A 20,966-nucleotide genomic window follows, 5' to 3' on the forward strand; every position below is an offset into this window, starting at 1 on the left:
TTTTTCTAAATTTACCTTTGTTTACCCTACTCAAACTTCAAATTTTAAAAAATCCTGAAAATTAAAATTTTTAAATTAAATTTCCTATGACATTATATTTTTTTTATAACTCTTAGGCTTGCCATTTAAGCAGGGTCGCATTTTCAAAAATTTGCAAAAATGAACTTTAAGGCCTGGCAACCCTATGCCTTGACAGGATATCGCTTGGCAACCCATGTGCAATTTATTTCCTTAGACACTAGCTTTCAGAAAATATAACTCTCAACTGGTATAACGATGAGGGTAGGTCGTCCTATGGCGGGATCTCCTACTAGAATGTCTGACGCTATAGCACAAAATCACTTTTAACTTAACCTAACCTAAATTCTGGGCACGTAATTAAAAACGAGCATAATGCCTTGGAACATTTTTTTTTTTTTGTTTCTTGTTTAAACATTAATTTTATTAATTTTTACTCGAACATTACCTAAAAACCAAAATACCAAAAAGAACTTTTGTCTAAAAAAACACAACTACTTTTCCAAAGTTTTGAGCATTTATTGAATAGCATGAAATTGAACAGAAAAAAAAAAAAGATTTTACCAGACTTAACTTAAAAGTGTGAAATTATACGGCATAATATTTCGTCATCTGCCTGAAAAATATGAAAAAAAAAGAAAAACTGTATTACTAACACATTTTATAAAGGAGTGAAAGCATATAAATGATAGATTGTTAAGTATCTCAATTTTACATCATTAAACCCAGTTTCTTAGTTCGGGTTTAGAGTTAACCCTGATTTATCTCACCAATTGTTTTAAATTAAATTATATAAGTTTGTTAGGCTTTTATGTATTAATTCTCAACTGAAACCCCGTTTCTTTAATTCACTGGATGGAAATTCATTTGTAGAATTAACAATGAGTAAACGCAACACTTAATGTGTTTTTTAGCAGCTTTAGTACTAGATATACTATACTACAAATGACACGAAACCAATCATCATCTGTCCACAACTCATACATATTCACAAACTCAAGTCGAGCTTTAATATTTGTCTTCAAAAGCAAATTTTTTTTCTCCAAGTCTCTAAAACCAAAGTTCTGTATCAAAATATGTGATAACTCGTCGAGTATCTACAGAGCTCAGTACCCTAGGTCTTCCTCCAACATTCTTTTACAGCTCATATTTAAATGTATATCTTATTTTCTGTAAAAATTTCTTGCTTACCTTCAATATTTGTGCAATTTTCCTAACGGAATTTTCCTAAACGGACAAAGAGAATTTCTATTCTGAAAAGTGTTGTATCTGTCATAATCAATTAAAAAAAAAAACACTTTCAAAAGGCTTCTGATCGTATTAAAAGCAAAAATCGCATTTTTGAGAACAGTAAACAGCAAAAAAGCGTAGGTATATGGTATACAAGAAAAAAAAAAGCGGAAATAAAACACTGCGTGCTGATCACGATCCTAAACGAAAACCATGAGCTCTTGAGGGGATTCTGAGTCGAACTTATTGGGAAATTTTCTTGTTTTCGAGTTACAGTAATCTTTTGCTAATAGAACAACCCTTGATAATCGCCATAACTCGGTTAAGGCAACTTAAAGTTTCAAACGAAATAGACTCTTTAACCGCAAACTGCAGTCTACTATCTCTAGTTTCGTTTGATGATATTGTAATTTTTCGTTCTACTTTTAATTTAAACAGTCCAATTATTTAACAGCCACTGTCCCGATAACTTCAAATTCATAAATCGTGGTTGATTTGTGTTTTGGTTTTAGTCATAACTTTTCTTTGGTTTTAGACCAAGAAAGGAAGGGACCTACAATTTACATTTCAGTCCGAACGGAGATGCACCTTTTCATGAAAATAATACTCTTTGCGTCTTTGTCAGTTTTTCGCAAGAAGCAGTACCCCTGAAAAGTTTAAGGTGGTGGAGGGAGAATGAAGTTTGAACCCAGACCTCTGATTGTATATACCAAAAAAAAGCATTTTTATTTGGCGCCCGACGAAATAATAGTTTTGGAATAAAATACTTAATATCAAAGTAAATTGTGTGCACATCATACTTTTTTAATTAGACAAACGTTGCAGTTCACGCATTTTCATACTGATTACGAGATAAATATTGCGGGCTCCTACAAAAGACTATGGTTTATTTTACATGATTCGGATCTAATGTAAAATTCTCATTACAAGTTTAAAATTCTTTAAACTCGGTTATTTATTGGGTTGTTTCCTTTTTTTTAAGCCTCTACGAAGAGCTTTATGGAATCCTTTTTTAAGACCAAAAATAACGGCACATGTCATTTACAACAATTTTGAAAAAGTTTAACTTATTATTAAGATAAAAAAATATCAAATTTGTATTAGTTTTCTAGATCCATATGTACTTTAAATGTAAAAAGGTTTTTTTTTTTAATTCGACTTTCTCCCAACTCAAAAGAAATCAACTAAGCCCTGATTTTTCAATCGTCAGAAGACTATCAGAAGAATAAATGTCAATATAAAAAAAAAACTTTTATTCCTAGGAATAAGCTCTAACTGAGGTATATCTGACTATTGAAAAATTGGCCCTAAGTCTTTGATTATTCAAAACTAATATTATTATTTTTTTATCACAGGGTGTAGCCTACTTACATGCTATGAAACCAAAGCCCCTCATTCACAGAGACTTAAAACCACCAAATTTATTACTTGTCAATTTTGGAAGGAATTTAAAAATTTGTGATTTTGGAACAGCTGCTGACAAATCCACATGGATGACAAACAATCAAGGAAGTGCAGCTTGGATGGCACCAGAAGTAAATCAAATATTTTTTCTTAACAATTTACCAAATCATGTTTCTGAAATGTCCAAGAAAAAAATTTCGGGCTAATAAAAGGAAAATCAGAACCTCTTTTTCTTCAGTTAAAAAATGTTTTAAAACATTTGTTTCGGAGTTTAGTGACAGCTCTCTTTTCAAAATACTCTTTCTTCTAGAAATGCATTAGCTCAGTAAAGTTTTCATTATCTGGAAATCATTGTATATCGGTTTATCTTTTTATTTCTTTTCAATTACCTATTTTAAAATTTTTTTAAAACTCGTCTTAATGCTTATTAATTAAATTCGGGGTAAAATGTCTCAGGTATTACACGGATATGTCAGAAACATGATTATAATTTATTTAAATGTTTATCTAATACATTTTAATTAAGGTTTTCGAAGGGTCACACTATTCGGAAAAATGCGACGTATTTAGTTGGGGCATAATTCTTTGGGAACTACTGTCACGACAACAGCCTTTCAAAGAAGTGCAACATGCTTTGACGATATTGTGGGGAGTTCACAAAGGTAACCAAGTGTAGCTATGTCATATCTTAAATAACATAGAAATTTATTTTATTCTTACCAATTCAAGGCAATCGTCCTCCTATCATAGAAGGCTGTCCCAAACCAATTGAAGATCTCTACACGTCTTGTTGGAGTCGTGAACCTTCTGAACGTCCATCGATGCAGCACGTTGTAGAAATCATGACCATACTCTGCGATTACTTCCCTGGCGCCGATCTGCCACTAGACTGTAAAGACCCATTAAATGTATGTTTATAAAATTTATATTGATATTATAAATAATTTACCTTGCGTGTGTATAATTCCAGCAACAACCGTCGAAAGAACATAGCGAAACGGATGCTACCATTGACAACACAAGAGTTAGCTTTAGTCCTTGGTCTTCCTTACATTCATCACAGAAAACACCAACAAATTCAGAATCAGTCCGTCATCTGGCAAATATGTTTAATAATCTTAGCAATGCAAATAGTCCAAATAGTCCTAGCAAAAGATCCCCACGTTTTAGTCCTAGTGTATCTACGTCAACTTTAAATAATAATAATAATAATAATTCTAATAGTAATCGAACCCCGGATGAGAAACCTGATTCCTGGAGTTCGTCGTTTCAGACTTCGAGCGATCCTTTTCGTTTAAAACCATCACAAGAGACTGCCAATAGAAATGAAACAATTAGAAATGGAATTCTAAAAAGAGGAAATCTTCCCATGACTGCGCTCTCAGTGGATATTGATCCAGTAAGTTTTTTTATTTTTTCTTAAAAAAGTAATAAAAAAATAAATATTTTTTTTTGTAGAATGCATGGGCACTGAAAAACGATAGTGTCGTTAACCTTTTTGAAAATACATGTAAGTTTTATCCGTTAAGATTGTAATATATAAAGCAAACATATTTTACATTCAAATAAGGATAATATCTTTTTTTTTTTTTTATTTATTATGTGAAGAAAAAATCGTTTTTTTTTTTCAAGAAATTATTCTTATTTGACAAACGTATCTAAAAAGATCGTCTGAAAATTTCAAACCGATCAGTCCCGTCGCACAGTGGGGCAGCTTCATATAGTGTTGTGATATAAAGGTTATTTTTTAAACTAAAGCTATGGGAAAAAAAGATCACTTAAAAGTAAAATTTATAAGATGAGCATATTTGTTTTGTTCAAAGTCTTTGTTTTATGTTAAGTCATGCGGTTGAAGTTGAGAGTTTAAGAGCAAAAACTCAGTTTTTAATAAGTAATAAAAAAGGTGTTCTTTTATTTTTTTTTTTTTGTTTAAACTCAAAATTATTTGGGAAAAAAATAAAATAAAAATGTCTCGCATAGACGAAAGTATGTAAATTACTATTCTTCTATATAAAAAATGTTTAAAAAATTTCTTATATTTAAAAATTGAATGAGAAAATAATGATTTTTTTGAAACGCATCTTAAAGTTTTTTCTCAAAATCTTCTGTTTAGGCAAATATTTAGCAAGTCTAAAAATGAAGAAAGCATGATAAGTAATTACTCTATAAGCCCAAATAAACACTTTTGCTAAATATTTGCCTAAAATATTTTTAATGATATTTGAACTTCAAAAAACGACTTTTTTTTAAGAAAGTGCTTTTTTGTTTTTATTACAAAATTTACAAAATCATTCTTTTTTGACAATCATATACTGATTACGTAAAACAATTATTTTTTTCTTGTTAAAAGTTGTTGTTTTTTTTATTTTATTATAAGATGTTTCGTGAAACAGGGTGATTTGTTATATAAAGTTAGTGTTTTTTTTTACTTTTTTTTATTAAAATATTTTTTAATTTAATCTATTATTAATTTTTTTCCAATTAAAATTGATGCGGGTTTTTTCAAAAACAAAATTTGAAAAAAAAATAACTTGACATCAAATTTGACAATTTTTTTTTTTTCAAATTTTTGACTTTTATTTTATTTCACAAAAATTATGCTCGAAAACTACTTAAATCGAAAAACATTTGAAAAAAATGAAAAATAAGTGTTCAAAAAAGCTCTTGCAGAGTATTCTAGGTCTTTTTCTTGATTTTATGTATTTTGTTTTTCTTTAAGGTTAAATTTTCAGAAAAATACATACAGCCCCCTTCCCATATAATTTTCTTCTTAGGTTAAACAAAAGAACTATTTCTTAAAATAAAGTTCACTTTTTAAACAAAAAAAAAAAACATACATAATTCAAAATTATAGGTTTTTTCAAATGTATTAGTATTTTGTGCCCTCACTTAATTTCCTGAAGAACAATAAAATTTTAATTGAAAAAAGTTCATAAAATTCAAGAAAACTGTTAACTTAAGTTACAAAACCAAATAAAGTGACAAAAAATGTCTTATTTTATTGGTAGAAGTAATTGATATCACAAATCGACCTATTCTGCCCCACTGTGCGTCGTTTTGTCGAATCTGAAAACACCGTTTCGAGAAAAATACTTTTTAATTTTTGGGAACCATATTAATTAACTTAAGACGTCCTTACAAAAATTCTAATTTCTCCGAAACTTTTTGCCGAATCAATTTGAAATTATTGGTTAATATTATAAATATATGATTAAAGAATAAGAAATAGTTTTTAACAAATTTTGAAGTAAGCCTATTGAACCTTTTAGAATTTAGAAGATGTAAGGAAATGTACAAATGAAAAAGAAAAAACCTTTTTTTGGCGAAAGGAAAAAAATGTAATTATAATTTAATCACATTTAACATTATATTTTCATAATAAGTTAAATATTTTATAGGAAATATCTAAGTACTAGGATAAAATAAATTGGAAAGATAATATTTTAAAATTAATATAAAATTGATTTTCTTGCTCTGATCATGTTCTTGACTAAGCAATTACCATCTAGATAAGTCATGGCTACAATTGTTTAGGATGCAGAACGGAATTTTCTAATCCTTAATTGCAAAAAAATAGGGTATGAATAATACCGGTGTAAACTATACAAATTTACTGCATAAAATGAGATTAAAATGGCCACGCCACTAGTTCACACGAGCCGTGTCTTGACGACTGTGTAAAAAATTCTCAAAGCTGAAAAAAAAACTTCGAATTAAAATGCAGAGGTAAAGTCGGTGATTTCTGCCTACTCTGAAGAACTTCACAAAATTTTTGCACAATGTAGAACTTTTTTTTTAAGGAGAATGGGCAAATTTGTATGGAAAGTGGACGTTGTGCAGCCGGGATTGTATCAATGCTATAACTTCAACGTGCATTATATAGGAAAAAATATGATTCTCTGTCATTTTCTCTGAGTCTGAAGACCTTTATCTTGAATTATCTAACCAATAGAACCAAAAATATAAGCTTTTTAAAACTACAATTTTAAGTCGATTTTGAGAGTTTTGTTATTAAATTTTTTGTTAGTTTGAATCGTATGAAAATTCTCAAAAAAAATCTCAAAGTTATTAGCTTAAAGAACTTATAGTTTGATTTCTATTGGTCAGATATTCAAGATTGAGGTTTTCAGACATAGAAAAATTGATATAGAATTTAATTTTTGATGTTTTAAATAAAAATATAATTCAATTTGTTCTTTAACATTAACAAGACTAATATTGCAAAATCTTACGTTTTAGTATAAGCTGAGTTTGGCAGAACCTGGATTTATACAAAACAAATGTCTAAACAGTTTAGAGCCTTTTAAATACATTAAACCTATGATGTTACAGTTTAGGCAAAATTTATGGCTTGAGTACCTGGGGATTTGTCTAAATTTTTGATTTGTTGTAAATCCCGATCAAAATTATTTGTAGGCTTAAAGTCGAGAAATAGATAGTTTTCAAGATATCAAGGACAGTAAGTCTCAAAAATGGTATATTTTTATGAATTTAACACTTTATATAGTCAAGCTTACGACGTTCCAACGCAATCGCGAAGAAGAGGCAGGCCTAAGAACTCATGGAGAAGACAAATGCAACGACAACTGCATTCAGTTGTGGCCTTAGACATGGAAAAATTCAAAATCGAGAAGCCTGCTGACGTTTCCTGAGGTCAACCCGCCGAACCCCACATGCGGAGTCGTAGTGTGAGGCAGTAGAGTGAGAGAGTTGTGACTCCATCCGAGATCATGACTATCGTCGATAATAGAGGGGAAGAGTCAAGCAAGAGTTTAGAACATTTTGAAGTCGAATTCGGAATATAATGTCAAAAATCTGAAAACAAAATTCTGACACAAATTTTTGGGATGACTAAATCTGTCTTCGTTCTCTGTTCAACTCCATCACTTCTAGATTCTAGTCTAAAATCCATAGAACATATACTAACCTTATCTGTTTTATGAAAACGACAAGGTTTATATGAAAGAAAATGTTCCCAAAAATAATTTGCCCATGGTTGGTTGGTAAAACTTTGGCGTTTTGGTTCAAAATTCATTTTTACATAAACTACCCTCAACTATTAAAAAAAAATTACTTATAACCTGGCTGTAACCGAAAATACCCTTTGATGAATTGAATTTTTTTTACCAAACAGTTTTTCTGACTTCATTAATCATTTAATTTGGCCGTTTTGATGTTTTTGAATTTTTTCAACAAAATAGAACTACGTTACTTTTTTGGTGGATACTTATTCAAATTATGGTTTTTAATTTCTAATCAAGTATTACACTGCCCAACAATTTTCAACTTTTCAAAATTTTCCAGAAAGATTTATATCTAATTTTATAGATTTGGGTTCAGTAAGTTCAAAAATCATATCGGTTTCTTTCTAGCAGCTCTAGTTTTTGAATATTTAATTTTGCATATTTGGGGAATATTCATACAAATTTTTCAGTTTTCCTTATTTTGAGCGTTTATTAGAATTTTCCAGAAAATTTTCTATTAAACTTAATGTATTTAGGGTCAGTAAACCCAAAAATCACATTCATTTATTTCTAGGAGCTCTATTTTTTGAAATATTTAGGTTTTCCAGATTTTGGGGGTAATTTCGTACCAATTTAAAAGTTATGCTTATTTAAACTGTTTGTTAACATTTTCCAGAAAATTTTTTCTCGAATCTAATGCATTTGGATTCACTAACCATACTGGTTGCTTTCTAGGAGCTCTAGTTTTTTAGATATTTTCATTTTTCACATTTTGGGAGTGATTTAATACAATTTTTTTTTAGATTTTATCATTACAGCGTTTTTAAAGTTTTTCTTGAAAAATTTTGTTCGAATATTTTGTATTTTGGTTCAGTAAGTATAATAAAAATACAAAACAAATTTTTTTAAATAAAAAAAAATTAACAAAAAAAAATTTGTATGAATTTGTATGCCTTTTCATGTACATATGAATAATTTAAGAACTAGAGCTGCTAGAAAAAAACTAATGTTTTTTTCGGAATCAGCACCCTAAATTTAGTAAGAAATGATAAACAACGGTCTGGAAAATTTTGATGTGTTGGACAGTGTTATTATTGAGTCTAAGATTAGCAACAAAGATTTTTGAAATTCCACGTAAAAAGTCAAATCAAATAAAAATATTCTGATTCTAAGAATCCAGAAGATAAATTGGAGTAAATCATTTTAATGTGTTTGTTGCTAGAATAAGTTCCAATGAAAATATGTTTTTCCTGAAACTGTTTTCACCCCCTATTGAGTTTAATTCCCAGAAATTAATTTGTTTCTTAAAATTTAACAAAACAAAAATATATAAATTGTGTAAAATTTAACTTACCCATCTCCTATAGTGATATTTCTACGATCAACTCTACTCTATCATGTTTTTTTATTTTCAATGCGATTCCGTTTGGCTTTCCCAAAATAGTGACTCGTACGAATGATTAATTAAAATTTAATTTACTGACTAAATTTCCACTCACTTTGAATTTTTATCTTATTGTTTACAAAAACAAAAAATCAAATCCACATGAAAGTGATTCATTCCATGAGAACGAAAAAAAATATATGCAAACAATTCAAATCATTGAAATGTACAAGCACTCAACGCAAAATGTCATTTTTCACTTTAATTCGAAAGTCGAAGGCTTTTTTCTTCGGCTACGCATATGAGAGAGCGAAAAAAAGCCGATCCCAAAAATAAGTAGAAAATATCAGAATTGGGTGAGTCATCATGATGAGTTTTTTGAGAATGTGGCGGCAGTGGCGAATATTACGGTCCCATATAATACGCGAACAAAAGTAGACTGCTTGTCTTTCGACAAATTGTCGCTTTTGTAGCGCAGCATTGAAAACACGCCCATATAGTTTTCATTTTACAATAAAATTACAATTTGTTTCATTTTTTTGCTTTGTTTTTGTTTAAATATGCTGCGCACTACAGCACAACACAGTGTTGAAGATGTCCCAGGAAGACGGTTGAATAAAAATTCTAGTACAGAAATAAGCAAATTTAATACTTTGAAATTTGAGAATGTTTTCAAATGTTATGAATACTGAACAAACAACAGATGTTGAATTTATTTTGGCATCGATGTAGTTCTAACTTTAAACAAAATATTCCACATACGCCAGAGTGACCCAACTTTCAACAAGTGGTATTCAAATATCTCCAGGCTATTTTTGATTGGGTCACTGTGGCGTATGTGCAACTTTTTTTTTGCAATGTTTTGTTTTGATCATAAATAAATGAATTCAATTATCATTAATCTTGTGGTTAAGTCATGGGTTTATTTCGTTTGTTCCATGTAGCTAAAAGGGTTCAAAATGCAAGTGAAGTTTTAAATCTCTACACTAAATTTGATCATTCTAGTCTCCAGATATAATTTTCTATTGCGAATTGCAGGCGGGCATGAGGGGACTGGTAAATATTAATATGAAAGTAAAGAAACCTATTCATCCCAAAGAAATTTTTTTAGGTTTAGGTTCTTATTTTCCATGAGTGAATTTTTCAGCGCCAAATAATACCAAACGTTGATAGAGAATGTACATAAATAAAGTGTGTCCCGCAAGTCAGTGCGTCGGTCTAACAGTCTGTTTGTGTGTCTGTCTGTGTAAGGAGCTAGAGCCTAAACAGATGGTAAGGGTATAGCCCAACTCAGGACAACACGACTTTTTACACCCCAACTCACGACAGCCCGATTCAACCCATAGCCCGACTCAAGATAACCCGACTCATCGCAATTCGACTCCGGTCTTACCTGAGTCGAGTTGCGATGAGTCGGGTTATCTTGAGTTGGGCTATGGGTTGACTCGGGCTGTCGGTCGTGAGTTGGGGTGTACAAAGTCGTGTTGTCCTGAGTCGGGCTCTGCTTCTACTAAACAGATAGGTCGATTCACTTCAAACTTGGTAACTGCAATATACCATCTTTGGGAAAGTTTAATTTTCTCCATAACAGCATTTACGATTTTTTGTTAGTTTTTTAATGAGATCTGATAACAAAGTTTTGTTTTTGAAAATCATTTAACGGTAGCTCCTATTATGTCTGTTGTTTAAATTTCTGAACTTCTCTCAAACGTCGTATTCAATTTCAACTAATTAAAACACAAAAAATTAAAGAGCTTTAATATAAATCAAGATTATAATTTTATGTATGTATGTTAGGGTGGGTCAAAAAAAATCGAAATTCGTTTTTTTCGATTTTGTACTCAAAAAAATCAATTGCTAGACACCTCTAGAATATACACACCAAATATGAACTCTTAATATTAATGGGAAGCTTCTACTAAAAAAAAATAATTTTTTTATAAATCGACTTTTTTGCAAATTTCTTTACAAATTCTTGTAGGAAATTGAACGCTCTACAAAAAAGGCCATTTATCTAACCGTTTAATAGATATTTGAGGTCCTAAAATCGAAAAAATCTTTAAAAATTCTTAATTTTGTAACAAATTGAAAAATTATAATAATCAAACTCGCAAGGCATATTATTGTAGGAAATAAATTCCTTAGGGTTTTTTTGCGCGATGAATTTTAATTAAAATATTCTACACAAGAAAAATATTAAAAACCTCCAAATTTCGAACTTTTTTATTCTTCCAAAAGTATTAAAACTGCTGAGCACTTTTCTAAAAAGCCCTTAAAACATGAGCAATTTAGGGGACAATTCTAACGGATATATTTATATTTTTTTTATTTCATAGCATCCTTAAAAAAGTAATTTGAGCAAACAAAATCCTCTTTATAGAAAGTTTAGGAATAAAACAAAATGTTTTCAGTGTTGCTTTCAATATAAACGCATTGCATTGTATTCATTAAAAAATAACTGTTATTCGGTGATAACAAGCCTTCGATTGGCGTACCTACTATCGATTCCTTTCTTATCGATGAGGGAACTTGAGAGGTAAAAAAATTATAGTTTGGCCGTCAAGGTCAAAAACGGCTCTAACTTTGCCAATTATGAGGATATAAATCAAATATTTCAGAATCGATCCTAGAAAACTATGTTTTTGAAATCATTTTTAACACCGCTTATTGATTGAATATATTTATTTGAGATAACGAGAGTCCTTTTTTGAATTTCTTATAAAATTTAATTAAAAATATTGTAGGTATGTAGGTTTTTTTTTATCTTTGAAAAGCTTAAATATTCTTAACAACTTATAACTTAAAAGCAAGTACGTAGGTACTAAGCAGTCATTATTTTCAAATGATTTTTCGACTTTTATTTCTGTAAATCTCAAGAACAATTGAAAAGATTTCTTTCAAACTATCCTTAAAAGTTCAACGAAATATTAAAAACATTTCGTCGGCTTCATAAGGAAACCTCGTAACTCCCAAAATCAAAATTTTACATAAGAGACGAAAAAGGAGAGAGACTACAGATAGTACAGGTAAAATACATAGTACATAAAATCAAGAAATACAAAAAAAAATTGTTACACTCATGAAACTTTTCAAAAACTTTGCTTTTGGGATAAGAACCAAGTACAAAAAAAAGTTGGGTGGAAGGGTGTTTTTTTCGCGGACAAGAGGGAGTGAGTGAAGGTCAAAAGTATACTGAAAAAAATTGTTTGTCGAACATCATCATATGACACATGTTTTCAAGGTATTTTTTTATGCTGAATCTAATGACATAAAAATAAAGTCAATTCGATTACTCTAACAAACGTTATTGCCGATTAAAAACAAGGGTTGTTTTTGACTTCAACAAGTAAAATATAACCGAAACCCATGTGAAAAACATGCTACACTGATGAAATTCAGCATGAAGGTTTTAGATAAAGCAGGGACAAAGGATTCATAAAGTTCTTAAAATTATTTTTGGTGAAAGGGTGTTTTTTTTTTATGGGTTAAGTTGTGTGTGAGGAAGGTATCATAACAGCTGACTTAAATTGTATTAATTTTTAAAACTTGGTGTAAATGTTTTGGTTGGAATAAGAATTAATAATCTATGAAGCGTACAAAATTATTTTGAGTGAAAAGGTGCTTTTTCTTAAGAAATGATGAAATTCGGAATTAGTACCACAAAAACTAGGAAAAAATTGTTACACCAATGAAAATTGGTAAAAATGTTTCATTTATAACAGAAACCAAGAACCCGAACAGACTTAACAAATATTTTAGGTTAAAGGGTGTTTTTTTTTGGGAAATAGGAAAAAATCCTCGATAAGTCCGATAAAATCAATGGTATAAATGGTACCCTTACGAAATTCATTAAATATGTTCTCTTTACCATGGGAATTACGAATAATGTAAGTGTATAAATTTTTTTTATGTGAAAGGGTGTTTTTTTTTTAGAAGTAAGGAAAATATGGGTATATTTGAAAAAGTGTGCAATACTAGAGTAATATTAGTGGTACCCTATTGAAATTTAGCAATTATGTTACTTTTAAGATAAGAAACAAGAATCTAAAGTGTCTATAAAAATATCATGGTTAAAAGTGTGTTTTTTTTTTAGTTAAAACAAAAATGATGGGTCACCCTAATGAAATTGATCTTGGGATAGAAAGCAAGAATAAAGAGTTTTCATAAAAAAAAATTTGCTGAAAGGGTGTTTTTTCGAAGAGACAGTAAAATCTGTAATTGGTCCCAAAAAGCCAATGTTTCGTGAAAAAATGTCTAAGAACATAATAATAAACGTTTAATTTGTCATCAAAACCAAATATAAAATAAATCATTTTTTTTTTCATCGAATGTTAACCCCTTCGAATAAATTTAAGTTACGGTAGGTAACCTACTGTTCATAGTGTATACAACTCTGTATATTCCCACTGTTTTGCATTGAAATCGAAAGTTCTATTATTCAAAGTAAACTAAACTTTATAAAAACAAAAACAAAAAAAAAAAAACATTCAACAACAAAAATGCTCTTTTGACTTACTTTATAAATAGCTTGTTTACATTTTGTATACTTACTTTTAATTAATTCCACGTGTCGACTATTTTATAATCGATTGATCTCTAAACTTCCAACTCATTCAAATTCGTTTGTAATATGAAAAAAAGCTAAAGCTTGCGTGCATGCGAGCTGATGAATAATCATTATGATTGTATATAATTCTTTTTTTTTTTTTTATGTTACACAATTTTAATTAATTTTATTCGCACATTTTTTTTTTCTTCATTTTGTTTGCGGTTTTCAAAAAAACATTAAATTGTGTTTAAACACAAATATAATCAACTTTTGTTTACTTAATCGTTCGTCTTTGATTGGAAAATTAAAAAAAAAGATCAATTCCAAACTTACCACAAAGTTAGGGTAAAATAAAAAATTGTTAATAATAAATTAATATCAAACCAAATTTAGAATTTTGTTTAAAAAATATTATCCTTTCAGTTTTTTTTTTTTTGATGTTTTTATTTGTAGGGTAAAAATAAATATTGCCCCTTTTTGCCGGATCACCGGACTCGTTTGATTTATTTATTGTTCGCGCACACACCGCGCGCTCAATGACTAATCATTCCCTATAAAAATAACAATTACCCAGCTATTTAATGCAAATAAAAAGCCCGACAGTAGCGGTGCACTGTTCTGCACTAATTGCACGATTAAAAAAATGCTCCCAAATCTGTCATCCCTGTGTGTTGCTGTATATCTACTCTCTGAGTCTATTTTTAACCCACCATTTCCTAAACAAAACGAATATTTAATAGAACAAACCATCAGAATTCCTCCTCGCCCCCCCAAAACAACCATATCGGGGATTTATCTTTATATCTGATGCGGCAACAAATCAAATTGGTGAATCATCGCGTTCATCCCCCCAAATAAATAATTCGGTTTGGTTGGCGCGCGTCGTCGTCGCTAGTTGATCACATCTATATGATCGCCATTGCAATGCAACAAAGTTACTCACTTTTTTTGAGTGGAATAAAGAAACTAAAACTTATAGCCAGAGGGGGGCTTTGGGGGGAGGGGGGAGGATATCATTTTTAAGGAAAGAATCGCCAAATTCTTTCTCATCACTGCCACCTACTTTTTTGATCATGTTAATTTGGAATAATTGATGCATTGAAAATCAATGAGTCAGAAAAAATGCTTCTTCTACTACAATTTTTGTGCATCAACAATTTAAACAATGATTCATCACCCAAATTAATTAAAAATCATCCCCCTCCCCCAATAAATAAATTCGCAAAAGTTGGCGCGCGTCCTCGCTAATATTGATCTCATCTATACAATAGCAATAAAACTAAATTATACTCACTCAAACTTTTGAGTGAGAATCAATTTCGAATAAATGAGTTCAATTTTGAATAAAATCACATTGCCAGGTGCGTTGGTGGGTGGGAAAAGCCCTCACTTTTGGGGTTGAAAATTCTGTGGTGAGACAATGCCCCCGCGCGTTTTTCTCGTCACTGTCAACCGCCTATTAATCATGTTAAATTGGAATAATTGATGCGTTGAGTGGCAATGAATCAGTCTAAGTGGCAACCTGGTGAATATTTAATTGCAGTGTCGACACTTTTTGGTCGGCAATATTTAAGACGATTCACCTTTGGGGAATTTCAAATATAAAAATGTGATGCTTACTAAATCAAGGTGATCGTAGGTATGTTCTTAATTTTTTCGGCACGATATTATGAATAACTCATATTATATGATAAATTATATTCTATCGCGTGAGTTTTAATATGTTTCATTAATGAGCAATATGTGTCATTTTTTGTTGTTGTCTACGTTATTCTACTTTGCTTATTTAGATATGCGGTTGTTACAACGTTGCCGGCTGTTGTCCCAAGTTTAAACCTATCTAACGAAAAAATTCCTTTAGGGAATGTTGTCGCATCACTTTTTGATTTACACACGTTTTTATAATAGAAATTTAAAACAATTGTACGTATTAGAAGAAACACAAAAATAGGTGTTTTTTCAAGATGTGTAATGTACCTTCAATTGAATTGAAATTATTATTATTGTTGGGTATAGGTAAAAAATGTTTCCCGCTCGATATTCAGTTGAAAACAATAAGTCGTCGGGTTAGTATGTGATTTTATTTGCATTACTATTTTAGTTTTGTATATGTACATATAAGTGAATATAGACAATAATAAGTTTTGTAAATAAAAACATTTTTTTTTTTTTTTTTTAAATGTTTGGCGGCAGTTTGAAAAATAAAATTACGTCATTAAAGATGATTCCCGTTGCAAACATGGGTAATTAAAAAGGTGCTTTTACTATAATATTCAGAATAGATGATCTCACGAATGTTACATTATGTCAAGAATTGTGATTTTTTTCTTTTCTACATGAAATTCAATAACATGTTAGAAAAATTTCAAGTTAAAAACATCGTAACTTTGCTTTGTACAACTTTATCTTACAATGCTAACTGAAAGAAAAACTAAGAAAACATCCTCTGCAAACAACTGAACTTTTTAACTATACTGTTATTTCATAAGTATAGGTAGTTCCCGCTCATAAGTTGTGATAGTTCAATGTCCTGGTAATAGTGTTTTGTGTTTTGCTTGATTAATTTCAACTTATTGAAAAAAAATAATTACGACAAATAAGCGATAAAAAGCCACTGCTGTCACTGTTTTCAATTTGACTCTAGAAAATCGCTAGTAAACTACTAAAAGTACTTTGCCACTTCTCAAAGGAACAGAGCTATTATAAAAATCAAGAATTACAGCCATGGACAAAGAAATAGCACACTATTGAGAAAAATCATGCGAATCGAATTTTAGATATTAGGAACAGAGACCAGAAATAACAGTCAATCTTAATTTTCAATCGGTTTCTCTCTGAGAGTTATCACATTACTTTAAATAGTTTCGGTTAAGGTTTGAGATTTATTTTTAAAAATCAAAAATAAAGGTTATCGGTTGACATTTTTACAAAAAAAAATAAATGGAAAAGGTCAACCTTTAACCGTTTTCGCTGAAAATAAATCAAAAATGGTCAATTCAAAGGAAAATGTCGAATTTGTCAAGAATGTCTTTATATTGCAAAAATAAATATGAAAAGGATGTTTTTTCTAAGTTTATGTATTTAATAATGTATGAACTAAATAGACTCTCAAAGTTCTTTAGATCCAAGATTATATCTCTTTTCGTTTAAAGTAAAATCTAAAGACGAAAATGTGTTTACCACTGTGATTTGAGTCGCTGGGACGACAAGCATAACCAATGCAATTTCAAATATTTCAGGAGACCGATGTTCTAATATCTAGGTCAAGCGTTCAGCTTCCAGAAGTGTTTCGCCCACCCATCTTCAAATCTTTTTTGATGCCAAAAGGTAGCGGGAACTCTAACCTACATTTGGGTACAACTCCCATCCCTGTAGGTGCACGCGTTCTGAAATCCGGAGAACTTAAAGGTAAAAAAAAGGTTAAGTCCGATTCTGAAAAAAATAGGCATGATGTGGCGGTTTAACATGGAAGATGATTTTTTAAAAATCTGACAATGTGCAAAGCGTAGGCCTATGACACAAGCTATCATTTGGCATCACTCCAAAAAATTGCTCTCCAGCGGTTTAGCTTCCAGGAGCGTTCAAAGATTCGGGGATTTTTCCAAAAAAAAAATTTACCCCAACTTTCAAACGCGATTTTGTCGGAATTTTGAAAAAAATCCAAAAACCCGATTATACCACTATCGGGTAGCTGAAAATATAAGCTTTCATATGGCACCACTCCCATGTCTCTAGGAATTGATACATTTGCAGATGAGATTTATTTTTTTCTCTCAGCGATAAATCTCACTGGTTGACCGAAACATAAAAAAATACAAAATAAAGGTTTCTCTCAGACCTTTATCGAAATTTTTCTTTTTTTTAAATAAAGGTTATTTTATGACCTTTATTGAAAATGGCGATAAATAAGAGTTATTAAGGAACCTTTCAAAAAATGGTTGAGATTTATTTCTGATCTCTGATTATGCTTTTTATATTTTTTTTTTTCTTTTGGTATATTGTCAAAATAAAGTGGATGGAGACAAAAATATCTTAAAAGTACCGTTATTTTCTATATTTATTTGCACTAGCAATATAATGCTTTTCCTGTCTCTTTCGCTATAGTGGACACAGAAATAGCACATATTTGTTTAACCGTTAAATTTTTATTCCGCGTTTAAAAGTTGCAAACGAAAATGCATTTATTTTATTGCTACTATTTAATAAACAAGTATTTTTGACTAAAATAGGCAGAAAAAATCATTACTTTCGATTTTCATAGTCAAGGGAAAAATCCTTCTCAATTAGCTTAAACTCTAATTTTTTCGAATAAATGATGGATAAAGCCATTTATTTAGAAAGAACAAATAGAAATTTAAACTCTGAAATTAAATTGCGTTAACTTCTTCCCCGCAAAACTTCCATATACGAGTGGATAGAGCGATCACAAAGAAACGCAAATGTGGGCATTTTAAGTCATTTCCCACAATTTTGCCCGAAGTAAATATAGAATTCGGTGAAAAAAGTGTCAAGCAGACTTTTTAGAAGGACACTTAATGATGCTGAGTTGTATAGAAGGGTAAGCAAGAAAAATCCGATGATAAAAAAGACACATCAAAGATCGCCTAACATTAGCTAAAAAAAAAACACATTTGAATAAAAACATTCAGTTTTGAATGAGAATCTTTCCATCGCCCTAAATGTTAAAAAGACAAGCCAAAGTACTATCTCAAGACGATGAAACTAGGAGGATAAGATTTGATGATTTGGGGCGCATTTTCCTGGCATGGTAAGGACCCATTGGTTAGGTGTATGGCAACAATTGATAAATTCTTTTGTCTTAATATTACATTTGAATACCAAAGAACCATATTTCTTGCCAGTTAATTAGATATTCATACATGACAATGACTCAAACATGCATACAAAATAGTACAAGAAAGGTTTTCGGACGAAAAAATGGATGTTTGCACTTAGCCATTTCAAATACACGATCTTAACCCCATAGAAAATTTATAAATTGATGTCAAGGTTAAGCTTGAGGAAACAAAATTCGAAAATTCAAACGATCTTTGGGCCAGAATCAAAGAAGCGTGGTACCGTAGGTACTCCATAAAGTGGATACCAGACTTTAGTTGAAAGTTTACCAATGAGGTGCAAAGGAACTTTGAAAAACCGTGGTCTACTAACAAGTTACTAACTTAGTAGTATTGAATTTATTGGAAATTGTACGAATTTTTGCTTGATTATTTTTTTTATGATTTTCGAAATGTGTGCTATTTCCTTGTCCACAAGAAAAAAGGGTATTCTCTACAAATCATAATTTAAAAAAAATTGAATTGAAATGAAATAATTTATAATTATTAATTTTATGAATCCCCATAAGCTAATGCATGCCTTGATATAAAAATTATAATATATAAGTTAAAAGGTCCCAAATTAATCCAATTTTTGTAAGAAAAATCAAAAGTGTGCTATTTCTTTGTCCATAGCAGTAAATGTCAAGTGTAAAAAAACATAGCAAAAAAAAAGTTGTACCTTAAGAGCACAAGTAAAAGTTTTACAACACACTATGAAATATGTAGGCTATTGATTATGTAGTTTATGTAGCGAAAAAAAGATAGATTAAAATGGCCATACTTCGGTTAATTTTCAATGAAAAAAATTAGTGAGTAGGTACAGCATTTTGAAGGAAATTTAATCTTCTTTTTTTGTTTGAAGCAATGTTTATGTCTATCTCAACCAAAAAAAATATACAAGTAAAAAAGCAAAAAAAACTCAAAAAATCGATTTTTTAGATATTTTTTTTATGATTGTTTCGACTATTTTGGTATGGAAATTTTTTTTTCAAATTTTAAAAAAACATTATTCCAATAGGAAATTTAATTCTCTACAAAAAGTTTTATGTGCAATATATCAAAATTTTGCTTGGTTTACGAGGTATATTGAAAAAACCAAAAAGGGGGCTTTTGCACCCCTATCTTCAGTTTCCACCCTCTCATTTAATAGCACTCCGCGGTTTTATCTTCTTTTATAACCGATTAAAATAACTTCATTTTAAAATTAATATTAAGTTTATAATTCTAGCTTTTGAAAAAAGTATCAATCAAAACTGTAAGTGTTGCCGTTGTTTTTTAATAATTTTTTTTAATTTTAAGTATTTTTTTTAGAAAATTGCCCCTCCCTCCAAAACGGGGGGACATTGACCCTCCCTCCCATAGTAAAAAATGATTGTATTTAACCCCTCTACAAAATCTCATTATCAGTTCTTGGTGCTTAAGTAATCATACTTTCCCCTCAAATGTTTCTGTTTTACTGAGTAAAACTAAAAATGCGAAAAAAAAAGATAGATTAAAATGGCCATACTTCGGTCAATTTTCAATGAAAAAATTTAGTGATTACAGCATTTTGAAGAAAATTTAATCTTCTTTTTTTGTTTGGAGCAACGTTAATGTCTATCTCAACCCAAAAAAAATGTACAAGTAAAAAAGCAAAAAAACTCAAAAAATCGATTTTTTTGATATTTTTTTTATGATTGTTTCGACTATTTTGGTATGAAAATTTTTTTTTTCAATTTAAAAAAAAAAAACATTATTCCAATAGGAAATTTAATTCTCTACAAAAAGTTTTATGTGCAATATATCAAAATTTTGCTTGGTTTACGAGGTATATTGAAAAAACCATAAAGGGGGCTTTTGCACCCCTATCTTCAGTTTCCACCCTCTCATTTAATAGCACTCCGCGGTTTTATCTTCTTTTATAAATCATTGAACGATTCCTGCAATAAAAACCCGTGAACGTCTTAGTTCCTTATTACCCTGTTTTTTTCGACATAATCAACATAGAACAAGGGTATATCATAAATTTATTTTACGAAAATTGTTAGTTCCACTAGATTTTTATATTATTTTAAAATTAGATAGTTTACTATTAGTGCAGGAATTAAAAATATTTGTTGATAGATATTATTGAAGCCTTACTGCTCAAGCTCTGCAATGCATTGATTTGCTTTGGCAATATAAACCAATTAAGTAATTTTTTAGGCAAATTTAAAAATAAATTTTATATTGGCCCTGTTTTATTTTGAGTAGTCTACTAAAGTCTTTCTAAAACAACGTTATTAGAGTATCGTAAGGTTTTTTTTCGGGATTTGAATTTATTTGGTTTCGACATTGTGACATTTTTACACTTGCGCACGGCACACATTTTTGGACCTTAACTTGAAAATTCGAAAGTAATTTTCCGAAAATCAATTTCTTTAAGTCTAACCGAATTTTTGGTCTGTGTTTGGTTCGATTTTATTTGTTAACATTTTAATTAATGTTTGAATTAGAGTTTAATGTTTTCAAAACAGTTTATATCAGTCTAATAAATTAAAGACTAACAAATTTATAAAAACAATAAATAAAACGAACAAAATACAATGAAAAAACTATTT

General features: G+C 29.9%; 1 protein-coding gene and 1 long non-coding RNA gene across 2 annotated transcripts in view; one reads left to right on the top strand and one right to left on the bottom strand.

Annotated features, from left to right (window-relative positions):
* LOC129912675 (mitogen-activated protein kinase kinase kinase 7) overlaps positions 1-20,966 on the top strand; it is a 54,786-nt gene that overhangs the window by 9,484 nt on the left and 24,336 nt on the right. Inside the window, exons 4-8 of the mRNA XM_055991031.1 lie at positions 2,604-2,783; positions 3,179-3,314; positions 3,382-3,560; positions 3,623-4,051; positions 4,111-4,162. Of these exons, the coding sequence (XP_055847006.1) occupies positions 2,604-2,783; positions 3,179-3,314; positions 3,382-3,560; positions 3,623-4,051; positions 4,111-4,162 (976 nt within the window). The remainder of the gene's footprint in view (positions 1-2,603; positions 2,784-3,178; positions 3,315-3,381; positions 3,561-3,622; positions 4,052-4,110; positions 4,163-20,966) is intronic.
* On the bottom strand, positions 330-13,925 carry LOC129912677 (uncharacterized). The gene is made up of 4 exons (XR_008771880.1): positions 13,552-13,925; positions 3,602-3,748; positions 3,373-3,541; positions 330-634 (listed from the first exon to the last, which is right to left on the bottom strand). It is a non-coding gene; the product is annotated as an uncharacterized LOC129912677 (long non-coding RNA).

The sequence above is a fragment of the Episyrphus balteatus genome, chromosome 2 (genome assembly GCF_945859705.1).
Source record: "Episyrphus balteatus chromosome 2, idEpiBalt1.1, whole genome shotgun sequence".
Lineage (NCBI taxonomy): Eukaryota > Metazoa > Arthropoda > Insecta > Diptera > Syrphidae > Episyrphus > Episyrphus balteatus.